The 12,500-nt window shown below is 44.8% G+C and overlaps 1 protein-coding gene across 2 annotated transcripts in view; it reads left to right on the forward strand.

Moving 5' to 3' along the window:
- The window catches only part of LOC124009664 (receptor-type tyrosine-protein phosphatase N2-like), a 160,885-nt gene that overhangs the window by 140,779 nt on the left and 7,606 nt on the right, over positions 1-12,500 (forward strand). For both annotated transcript variants that reach the window (XM_046321691.1, XM_046321692.1), the window contains 5 exons: positions 2,307-2,454; positions 2,928-3,001; positions 8,477-8,554; positions 10,769-10,888; positions 11,259-11,425. In XM_046321691.1, coding sequence (XP_046177647.1) covers positions 2,307-2,454; positions 2,928-3,001; positions 8,477-8,554; positions 10,769-10,888; positions 11,259-11,425 — 587 coding nt within the window. The remainder of the gene's footprint in view (positions 1-2,306; positions 2,455-2,927; positions 3,002-8,476; positions 8,555-10,768; positions 10,889-11,258; positions 11,426-12,500) is intronic.

Genomic DNA, 12,500 nt, shown 5'->3' on the forward strand with positions numbered 1-12,500 from the left:
GATGCTGCAGCTTCCTCACCGTAGTTTGTGATGCTGCAGCTTCCTCACCGTAGTTTGTGATGCTGCAGCTTCCTCACCGTAGTTTGTGATGCTGCAGCTTCCTCACCGTAGTTTGTGATGCTGCAGCTTCCTCACCATAGTTTGTGATGCTGCAGTTGTACACAGTTGTTCCCGTCCCTTTCCCGTCACCTCCGTGTCTGCGTCCCAAACGGCACCCTCGTCCCTACGTAGTGCACTCCTTTTGATGGCCATACGGTGCCACTTGTGACACATCCAGTCGGTGTAAAAACCAAGCAGCTCCTATGTGCACCTGTCCTTCTTTCACCCAGGTGGTCTAGTCTCGTTCATTACGAGGCTCTAGCACTGCCACGACGTCATCGACGGCCCTGAGCTGAGCACTAGCTCCTCATCGAGCGTTATTTCATTCTGATTTTATTGAGCACCTTTTGGCAGCTGTAAACCCAGCAGTAAAGGGATTAGCCAGTGTTTGCCTGACACATGGTGATCTCAGCACCTCCTGATTGGATTGCAATAATCCCTTTACACAGTACAAAACCCCATTACTCTGGCATTAACGCAGAGGAGAGTGTGGCTGTCTGATGCCTGGGAGGGCTGGTGGAGTGGTAGGGGATGGAGGGGTAGAGGTGGAGGGGGTGAGGTTATCCGGGTAGGGTAACAGTGCAGGATGAAGGTGCTATTCGATAAGGGGCTAAATCAAGGAAGGGTCATGGATTCATGGCCTGCTAAAATATTGAGCCTGTATCCCAGACTGTGTTCGGTGTGTCAGCACATAGTGTAATATGTATTGATATGATATGATATGGAGGCCGGGACATATTGGGATAGCGTGGGCAGGGATTAAAGTAGCATTGGTGTGTGTGTGTGTGTGTGTGTGTGTGTGTGTGTGTGTGTGTGTGTGTGTGTGTGTGTGTGTGTGTGTGTGTGTGTGTGTGTGTGTGTGTGTGTGTGTGTGTGTGTGTGTGTGTGTGTGTGTGTGTGTGTGTGTGTGTGTGTGTGTGTGTGTGGTGAACCTAGTGCTGATCATCCCTGTACGCTGCATTAAGGCACTTCGCTTTCTGAATCATAGTGAGAAGGATCCAGCCAAGGGTGAGTCCCAAATGGCACCCTATTCCCTAACACCATAAGGTGCGCAATTTGGGACGCAGATAAGATATCTGTCCAGGACAGATTCTATTTCAACAAATACCCAATATATCCTGTTAGGAGAAAGTCCATTAAGCCTCTCGAAGTACTCACCATGAATCTAGATGATGTTCTCCCCATTGTAATCTTATGTTATTAATAGAACGACATTAGGGCTGTCCCAAATGGCACCCTATTCCTTATATAGTGCACTACTTTTGTTTTGACTAGATCCCTATGGGTAGTATGGTAGTAGTGTACTACGTAGGGAATAGTGTGCCATTTGGGGCGTAGGCTAGGAGTCCTTTTAGGATGCTCTTTTGTTTTGTGTTAAAGAGATATTCCTGGTGAGTGTTAGATACTTTGTGTATGGACCCTGGATCATCAGTGATGTCCAGCAATCATCTCAGCCCAACTGTCCTCTTCCAACAGAGAGGAACAATAGCTTGTCTACCCTGATGGCCCCTGTGCTGAAACATTCTCTGTTTCACATTTAGCTTTGACAATCTCATTAGCGGCGGTTAATCAAAGTCAGTGCTCCTGACTTAATTATGACTAGAGCAGGAGAGGTAATGGTCTTAGCTGAATGGCTTGTCATTTAGAGGAAACTATTCCTGTCCTCTTACCAGGACCATGTAGACACCATGAATAAATGGGAGGAGTTTGGGTTATGAGCTCACTTCTCCTCTAATAAAGACACACACACACACACACACACACACACACACACACACACACACACACACACACACACACACACACACACACACACACACACACACACACACACACACACACACACACACACACACACACACACACACACACACACACACACACACACACACACACACACACATATATAGGAATCAAATGCCACAAAACATTTGCATTACTATAATTAATATAATGTCTGCAATGAAATGCTCCTGCTGAGTGAAGAATACTATATTTCAAGTCTCCTTATTGTGTCTACATCTTGCTTTTCATTGCTTCTTCTTGGCCAGGTAGCTATTGACTAAGCCAAAATAAAATGAAAATAAATATTATCTTCCCTCCCTGGTCTTATATTGTGGGAGAATACACACCAACTGATAAACCAAATGGGTACAACTCTAGTTATTTCATCCATATTGAATCCATATGTTTTCCGTCCTCCCTAGTTGTACATGGAGGACCACCTGAAAAACCAGAATCGTCTGGAGAAGGAGTGGGAGGCTCTGTGTGGGTACCAGGCTGAGCCCAACGCCTCCACTACAGGCCTGGGGGCCGGGAACACAAAGAAGAACCGCTCCAATGCTGTGGTGGCCTGTGAGTTATTCTTCTCTTCTTTTCAAAGAGTGGGGCCAATCCTTCCGTATTCTTCCATGTTTATTGGATAGAGAGGAAAGGTAGAACAGTGTGTGCTGAAAGAGCAGTGAATGGGATTTGAACCCCTTCCCCCAGTGGTATAGAGAGCAGTTCTCCTGCTCCCCAGACCTAAGACAGCTTTACCTTCATCTTGCACTTTGATTTGTCCCTGCATTATAGGTGATTGACCTCTGAGTTAAAATACTGTTTTTAAAATGCTGTTAGATATCATGTTACTGTCAATTGAACCCATCTGAGACTACTTTATATGATATATGGAGCAGGTTTATTTTAGGCTTAAGTGATAAAGGTTATGTTTGAGTATGTTTTTGATTATTTCAGTATTCCAGTACTTGAAACACACTGCAGGCAGTCCGGGTCGGGTGCTGACGCCTTGTTGAGTTGGTGCAATAATTCCTCCATTCATATTTCAGATGATCACTCGAGAATAACCTTGAAGGTTGAAAACAGCCAAGGCAATTCAGATTACATCAATGCCAGCCCAGTTGTAAGTATCTTTTCTGCTTTATACTGAGGGTGTGGCGTGCTGTGCTGACAGCCCAACAGGGATTTAGAATGAACAAAAGCAAAGCAAAATGTTTTTTCAATATAATATTTGAACGGTTAGCTTTACTAAGATGCTTTGTATTTCTTATACACACTGTGTTTCATGCATTGAATATTCTTTATTTTTCACTAAAAAATGAAATAAGGTGTGAATATTCACATGGGGAAAGTTTGAAAAAGGATGTTCACCCTATGCATTATTGAAAGCACAGTTGATGTGTAAAGAACTGAGATATTACTATTATTCACCCTGACGCCGATGTTGGTGTATGTGTTGTGGTTTTTATTTCTATTTTATTTTACCTTTATTTTACTAGGCAAGTCGGTTAAGAACAAATTATTATTTTCAATGACGGCCTAGGAACAGTGGGTTAACTGCCTGTTCAGGGGCAGAACGACAGATTTGTCGTCAGCTTGGGGGTTTGAACTTGCAACCTTCCGGTTACTAGTCCAACGCTCTAACCACTAGGCTACCGTGCTGCCCCGTTTACTGTTTGGCACGGCTATGCAGTTCATTATTGGGGGGGTTCCGATTGTTGCATATGCACACTAAGTGTACAAAACATTAGGAACACCTTCCTGAGTCTGAATTGCAGTACCCAGCATAAACTAGCAAATACATACAGTAAGAAGTAAATCAGGATGATGACTGAAGCATTTATTTCCATCAGGCTTATTGAACTTTTCCTGTTGGAAAACATCCAGAGTGTCGGCCTAAATACAGTATTTTACACCTGCTTGAGTATAATTAAAAAATGATGTTTTGAGCAAAATAGTGTTCTGTAACTCAACTGTGAATGTCCAATGACATTGTAAGAGAATGAGGGAAATAAGAACCATGTGAATTCAGTAACTGAGCATACCGGTACCCATTTGAAAACGGTTGTAAAAAAAAGAATAAACCTGGAGGCAGATCCAGAAGCATTCCATTAAAAGAAGCAGGAACACTATGCATTTCAAATCCAGGGATGTGTCCCAAATGGCACCTTATTCTCTTTTATAGGGCACTTCTTTTGGCCAGGGCCCATAGGGATCTGGTCCAAAGTAGTGCACTATGTAAGGAATCTGGTTCCATTTGGGACACATCCCAGGCTTCGTCACACCAAGGTGCCTGGATGTGACTCACAACTAAACAGAAGAACCTTTTCCAAACACCGACCGACTGACAAGCATGATGGGCACAACCAGTTATACAGAAATACCTCTGCTTCTGGCAATTTGATTTCCTCACTCGCCCACGCGCACAACGCTGTTGTTGGCACTCAGGAGAATGTTTGTCTGCAAAGTAACACTGAATCCTAAAGCAAAACTTAAAACGATATTATTATAAGAATTGTGTAGCTGCCTTGTGATGGGGGCATAAAGAGCTTGTTATTGCTTCTCTCTACTGTAGGATCTCTGGTTTCAAGTCATCCTGGACTATTATTGCATGGCTTTGAAGACTTTACAGTACAGTGCACCTGTTGGTTTTTAAGTTGAAGTGTATGTCGAGTTTCTAAGGATGCTCTAGCTTGTCTTATGGACTCTCACTTTCAGATCCTAACTACTTGTCCCTCACAATACATGGGGAACAAAACATCTGAGTCTGCCTTTCTCAATCCCATTGAATACCTTTTGAAACACCTCTGAAATGAGGCCCCGAACCACAGCGAATCACCTGATAAGCCTCGGTCCCCCATGGTGTGTTGGTGACAGACAGACAGAGACAGAGCAGTGCTCTGCAATAGCTGCCACCGACAGCAACCGACCGGGAAGGGAAGAAAGGCTGATAATTACAGCAACACAGGCCCTGGCTGAGCAGAACAAAACAGCCATGATTACGCCTGTCGCGTTGCTGCTTGCTCCTCATTAGGTCCCAATAATGACTAATCTCTCTCTCTCTCTCTCTCTCTCTCTCTCTCTCTCTCTCTCTCTCTCTCTCTCTCTCTCTCTCTCTCTCTCTCTCTCTCTCTCTCTCTCTCTCTCTCTCTCTCTCTCTCTCTCTCTCTCTCTCTGTGTATATATATATTTCCCTGTGTGTATATATATATATTTCTCTCTCTTTCTCTCTCTCTATATAGATAGATAGAGAAAGAACAATCTATCTCTGTCTCTCTCCAACCTGGGTTCCTGGAAATCCATCAGCCCCTCAGTCTACTGACGGCTGAATGGAAGAAACACACTCAAGAATGTCATTAGCACCAACTCTCAGTTGGGAGACAGCAGACACTTGGATGTGTGAGAGAGAGAGAGAAATTAGAGAGAGAAAAAGAGAGAACAACAGACAGTGTGAGGGCGACAGAGAGGGAGCTAGAGAAAGAGAGAGGGAGGGAGAAGAGAGACATACACTGAGAATGCGTACAGTCAGTATCTCTCTCCCTCACTCTCTTTCTCCTCCCCTTCCTCTCTCCCTCACTCTCTTTCTCCTCCCCTTCCTCTCTCTCTCTCTCCCTCACTCTTTCTCCTCTCCCTCCTTCACTCTTTCTCCTCTCCCTCCCTCACTCTCTTTCTCCTTCCCCTCCCTCACTCTCTTTCTCCTTCCCCTCCCTCATTCTCTTTCTCCTTCCCCTCCCTCACTCTCTTTCTCCTCTCCCCCCCTCTCTCCCTCACTCTCTCCTTCCCCTCCCTCATTCTCTTTCTCCTCCCCCTCCCTCTCTCTCCCTCACTCTCTTTCTCCTCTCCCTCCCTCACTCTCTTTCTCCTCTCCCTCCCTCACTCTTTCTCCTCTCCCTCCCTCACTCTTTCTCCTCTCCCTCCCTCACTCTCTTTCTCCTCTCCCTCCCTCACTCTTTCTCCTCTCCCTCCCTCACTCGTACTCCTCTCCCTCCCTCACTCTCTTTCTCCTCTCCCTCCCTCTCTTTCTCCTCTCCCTCCCTCTCTTTCTCCTCTCCATCCCTCCCTCTCTTTCTCCTCTCCCTCCCTCCCTCCCTCCCTCCCTCCCTCTCTTTCTCCTCTCCCTCCCTCACTCTCTTTCTCCTTCCCCTCCCTCACTCTCTTTCTCCTTCCCCTCCCTCATTCTCTTTCTCCTTCCCCTCCCTCACTCTCTTTCTCCTCCCCCTCCCTCTCTCCCTCACTCTCTCCTTCCGCTCCCTCATTCTCTTTCTCCTCCCCCTCCCTCTCTCTCTCCCTCACTCTTTCTCCTCTCCCTCCCTCACTCTCTTTCTCCTCTCCCTCCCTCACTCTTTCTCCTCTCCCTCCCTCACTCTTTCTCCTCTCCCTCCCTCACTCTTTCTCCTCTCCCTCCCTCACTCTCTTTCTCCTCTCCATTCCTCACTCTTTCTCCTCTCCCTCCCTCACTCTTTCTCCTCTCCCTCCCTCACTCTCTTTCTTCCCTCCCTCTCTTTCTCCTCTCCCTCCCTCCCCCTCCCTCCCTCCCTCCCTCCCTCCCTCCCTCCCTCCCTCCCTCCCTCTCTTTCTCCTCCCCTCCCTCCCCCTCTCTTTCTCTCTGTGCTGAGTGTTCTGAGAGACTTTACACTGAGCCTCCCTCCCTCCCTCTCCTCCCCCTCCCCCTCTCTCTATATTTCTCTCTGTGCTGAGTGTTCTGAGAGACTTTACACTGAGCCTCCCTCCCTCCCTCCCTCTCCTCCCCCTCCCCCTCTCTCTATATTTCTCTCTGTGCTGAGTGTTCTGAGAGACTTTACACTGAGCCTCCCTCCCTCCCTCCCTCTCCTCCCCCTCCCCCTCTCTCTATATTTCTCTCTGTGCTGAGTGTTCTGAGAGACTTTACACTGAGCCTCTCTTTCTCCTCTCCCTCCCCCTCTCTTTCTCTCTGTGCTGAGTGTTCTGAGAGACTTTACACTGAGCCTCCCTCCCTCTCTCTATCTTTCTCTCTGTGCTGAGTGTTCTGAGAGACTTTACACTGAGCCTCCCTCCCTCTCTCTATCTTTCTCTCTGTGCTGAGTGTTCTGAGAGACTTTACACTGAGCCTTCGTATTGAGTCTATTTTAACATTTTATATTTAACCTTTATTTATCTTGGCAAGTCGGTTAAGAACAAATGATTATTTACCAAGGACACAGTGCGTTGCTATGTTGCATCAGATACTCCCCAAGGGTATTGCGGACGTTAGTTTCTTCTTAGCAATGAGTCTGGATCTGAGGACCTCCCCAACGATTTCTAGGATGGAAATACATTCTAGACCGTCTGATTGGTCCCAAGTGACTTTTTGAAAATTGGTCGTTGGTTTTCATACTCTAATTGGTTAGAGATGTTCCAATCACGGATAACTTTGTTTTGTACAACACCCCTCATTTCGACGTCCCCACAAACAGCTTCAATGATGGCAGTCTCAAACTGTAGTATGTAGCGAATGACAGCAACGGAAGAATTCCGTTTGAGTCATCAAGCAAGGATATTGCATAAAACAGTAGACGTTTGTTGTATTTCTTTATTACATGTTTTTTTTAATGGCCAAAGCTCAAATGTTTGACTCCTTGTTAGCATTTGTCATAATTGACAACTCTATAAAATGACTAAAAAGCACTTTACCATTTACAGCCTGTCTATTCTCCTCCATCCTTTAACAAATGCACTTTGCAGTGACAGTTTTTCTGCTTTAATTGAAATTCAAACATCTAGCTACTGTTCTTTTCTTCCCCCAGTTAATAAATTAAAGTTAAAAGTGTAATCTTCTGTGCAAACCCGAGTTCATTTAAAACATTTTATTATTTCAGTTCATAAAGCAACAGAATACTATTAAAGACCATTTTGTGTGTTCAAGCCTTGGAATTATCTGTCTTCTCCCATAATTGCTTCCAGCTAAATTGGCCTATCCAATTATTACATTTTCCATACAATTTGCATGGTAATAGGTATGACTGTCACTAACCTATTCTCGCATTCGCCCCACGTTTCTGGCCCACGCTTCTTTTCAATTTTCTTCGCACTCCAAGTTTGCGAGAGTTCAGCAGCCTTGTTGATTTAAGCACCGTAGAAGAAGAAAAGCCGTCATTTGGATTTGAGATTCATAGAAAGGAGTTCGTCCACAAACATTTGGTTAACCAGGGTGAATGGTTTTGCACCCTGCGTTAGCCCAATAGAGACCTTGAACGCTTCACTGGCCATCAAGGCTATTTCTTTGGAAGGGCAGGGCAGGCAGCAATACTCTGATTGTCCTTGTTCTACAGACATTGTGGATGTTACTTTAAATCAGCCTTATGCTAAAATTGCTCTTACAGATTGTTAAATTGCCTTTTTCTACGTGATAATGATTCCGTGAAGTTTTCATTGGACCCGATAGTGTTGTTTCTTTATGATTTAGTTTTACATTTTGATTTGATCTATTTTTCGATGGGACCCAGTCTAAGATTATTAATCTTTCTCAAAGCACCTATGAGGGTAAACTTAGTGGTCCTGTACTTTATCAATAATTAAGTAATAACCTTTCTCTTCCTCTTCCTCTCTCTCTCTCTCTCACACTCTCTTTCTCTCTCCCCAGATGGACCACGACCCACGGAACCCAGCCTACATTGCTACTCAAGGCCCTCTCCCCTCCACGGTGTCTGATTTCTGGCAGGTACACTCCTCTCTCTCATAAAATCAATATCTTCTCCAGTCTTTAACAAGAAGGGAACCGTGTTATTAGCAGTGTAATTCAAACTGGAGACAAGTGCTTTTTGTAGACGCCTTAGCCTCCATATATACCGCTACACAATCTAGTTGCAAATGATAATCAAATATCAGTATACATTATACATACAGATAGACCTGGTTGTGTCAGGCTAGGAGAGAAAGGGAGGTCGTCTTGAATTTGATTTGATTATTTCATGCAATCGATAAAGTGGTTCATTATTATTCTACCTCTCTGATAATGGCACTATGTAGGGAATAGGGCGCCATTTGGGATGCATCTTCTGTCACCAGTATGCTACTTGAATTGTGCTACTGAGTGGAGGGAGTGCCTGGCCCAGCATGAGGACAACTGAAGTATGTGCCTCCCCCTGTCCCTGAACCCCCCCTCTCTGCCTAATCCCTGTTGGAGAGGGGGGATGGAGACTCTTTCTCCTCTCCTCACTAATCTTCTCCCTCTTGTCCATTCACTGGCCCTCTCCACACAGGATGCAGCTCTCTCTCTTCTTCACCTCTCTTTAGCTCTCTTCCTCCCCCTCTTTCTCGCGCTCTCTCTTTCTCCTTCCCCCGCTCTCTTCCCCTCTCCGTCCTTCCACCCTCCCCCCTCTCTCTCTCACTCTCTCTCCTTCCCCCACTCTCTTCCCCTCTCCTCTCCTCTTCCCCTCTCCCCCTCTCTCTCGCTCTCTTTCTAACCCCCCTTTCTCTCCCCTGTCTCTTTCTCCCTCTCCCATCGTCATTAAGGCGACTCCGAGTTCAGAGAGCTTCCATATTCAAGCTTTAATTGAGGGTATTTTTAAGTGTCCATTCCAGAAGAATGATGTTCTACAGTCATCAAGGGCTGGTTTCCCGAGACACAGATTAAGACTAGTCCTAGTCTAAGAAGCACTTTCAATGGAGAATCAAGTAATAGCCTAGATGTAAATTCACATTTATTCAGGACCATTATAACTGTAGTTATTGGGAGGGTTGTTCAATGGGCTTAAAGCGCTAATCAGCAGTTGAAACCATAACAAAACGCTCTCCCAGCCCCTGTTGCAGTAAAACAAATTGAGGGATCGGGCTGGAGAAATGTTAACAGTCTGAAGTTCATAAACAGACCTATGGATGCAAGGACCGGCCATCCATGACATCACAATGTAGTATTAACCATGTTTTGAAGCTATACGGGGCGTGTCTACAGTTACTTTGTTGACAAACATTGGAGTAAAACGGGCTTCTATTTTGGGTTTGAACACGATCGTCAGGCATTTAGAAGTGATATTCTTCTAGAATCAATGGGTACATAGACAGTTATTCATTTCTAAGTTCCAAACTGGATGTAGCAACTGCTGATTGCCCCTGTAAGAGGATCTACTTTCACTTAGTATCTTTATTATTAAATGTTGAGCCATAGGTGAAAGCATCCTGGTAATCTGATGACTGTAACAATAATGTTTTATTAGCTCCATTAACCTGCCTACTGTTTTTCTATTCTGCCAATGGCTCTCTGGAGCCTATCTAGTTTCTGGCCAACGGCAAATAAACTGGCTCTATGTCAGCGGGAAAAATACACCGACACAGGCACTCCTTGTTCTGGAACGACACGACAGGGAGAGGGACTCTCTCAATAACGATAATGTATTCATTTGTTAAGGGACAGATGCAATGAAAACGTTGACAGTCAGATGCACTGTGCCGTCATGCTTTAGTGTGGGCTCATTTGCACCGTCAACCCCCCTAGATATGTAGCTGTTTTGTTTCTTACCCAAACTGTTTTATTGTTCAAGTTTTGACAAATGCAACCATTGCGAGGACTTTAATAAATTCACAGCGACAGCGAACAGTGTTTTTACCAATTGCCTTTTGGAATGTAGATGATACTGTAATTTAGATGCAGACGACTCAATGAGATGAATGAACGGATGATAATGAACTATTTTAATCAAGCGTTTAATTCCAAAGAAATTGAGAACAATAAATATTCCTGTTTGTGTTGTTTTGTCTGTTTCCTGTGACACAAAGTGAATGGGCTCCTGCATAAAAGGGGGTTCAAAGTGTGTGTGAGAGCGTCTGAATAGAGTTGCGTGAGTGAGAGGCAAGTGCGGGTGTGTAGGCATGTCACGAGGCAATTATCTGGCGTTGCCGTGTGACAAAATGGCGGTTCTCTGTCTTTTGTGTGCAGATGGTGTGGGAGAACGGCTGTGTGGTCATTGTCATGCTGACGCCCCTCACTGAGAGCGGAGTCAAACAGTGCTACCACTACTGGCCTGACGAGGGGTCCAACCTTTACCACATCTATGAGGTAGGAGGCCTGGCTTTCCATTGTCGGCTGTTTGATCAAATAGACCATTATTACATTATTCTAGTCGTGTGTGTTGTCTGTTCTCAATTGAAATATGGTCATAGTCGTTTTGTTTTTTAAATGCAGGCTCTTGTGTTACAGAGTAATTCAGCATAATGTTTTTGTAAACGGACTCCCTTTTAATTGTATTGATCTGTTTAATATAATTTAATACAGTAATACGAACTTTAAGGTGCACTACATGTTTAAAATCTAGTGCACTTATAATGGCATGTGTAAGTGTGTATTCAGAGATAACTCTGACCATAGAATTAGACCATGTGAACTCCTTCGACTTCTCTGACTCTGACATCACTTCCTCTTTTTGTAGGTGAACCTGGTGTCGGAGCACATCTGGTGTGATGACTTCCTGGTTCGTAGTTTCTACCTGAAGAACATGCAGACCAACGAGACGCGCACCGTCACACAGTTCCACTTCCTCACCTGGCTCAACCAGAACGTCCCTGAGTCCAGCAGGACTCTCCTGGACTTCCGCAGGTAGGACTTCCTGGAGTCAGGGCTATTCTCACCACTATCGAAAATTGCAAAAATCCGGAGAACTTTCCCAAAATGCTCAGTTTTTCCAGAAAGCCTGAAGGAATCTGGGGAAAGTTTCCAGGAAATATGTGGGAAAGATACCAGATTTTTGCGACCAGATTATTGTCAGATTAATATGGTATCAATAAGGTATTTTGTGGTATTAAACTTCTGGTTCCCTTTTAATATTCTCTGTTATTTTCCTCCCACTTTTACGTGCCAGTCTCGTATAGTACCATCACTACTATGACTCAGTGATCTCTTTATTGCCCTGCTGCTCTCTAAGGTCCACCGAGGAAACTTTCACATAACAGAACAAGTCTGAGCAGTGTGATGTTATATAGCCTGGTGTTATTGTATTTGTGGTGCACACTCATGAGGTGAGATCTTCTGGGGAAAGACAAGGGCCAGGATATGTGGTCAAAGAAAATATACTGCCATCGAAACCACCAACTGTGGTGAGTGTAGAAATATTGTCTTTTATCACAGGTGAAGGAATGGTGAGGGAAAATAATGAGTTCTCGCTCAATTTCTTATCGCATGCTATTGCAGTAACACTTGAATCTGAATATTGGTTTGTGGTTTCGACATCATTTATCACACTTTGAGGGTTCGAGAACATAAACTGCTAGCTAATTCCTCTCTCTGTATCCCGGCATGTATTTAATTAACATGATTTACTTCTGATTGAGCAGCACAGTCTTTTTTTCAGTTTCTTAGCTACCTACCTGTTTTGGTTTGGTTCTTCCTTCTGTTATTTTGCCAGCTAATTAGCGGTTGCCAGTGTCATTTTTGTGATGTTGCAGCTAGTAATATGAGCCCAGTTGCATAGTCACAAAAGTGATCATTGGAAACTGTGACTCTGCAACCAGGGGCCTTGCGGAACCCCCCTCCTCCTCCTACCCCTCTCCTCTCTCTCCTCAGCCTCTCCTCTATCTCCTCAGCTTCTCCTCTGTCTCCTACCCCTCTCCTCTCTCTCCTCAGCCTCTCCTCTCTCTCCTCAGCCTCTCCTCTCTCTCCTCAGCCTCTCCTCTCT

The sequence above is a fragment of the Oncorhynchus gorbuscha genome, linkage group LG22 (genome assembly GCF_021184085.1).
Source record: "Oncorhynchus gorbuscha isolate QuinsamMale2020 ecotype Even-year linkage group LG22, OgorEven_v1.0, whole genome shotgun sequence".
Classification (NCBI taxonomy): domain Eukaryota; kingdom Metazoa; phylum Chordata; class Actinopteri; order Salmoniformes; family Salmonidae; genus Oncorhynchus; species Oncorhynchus gorbuscha.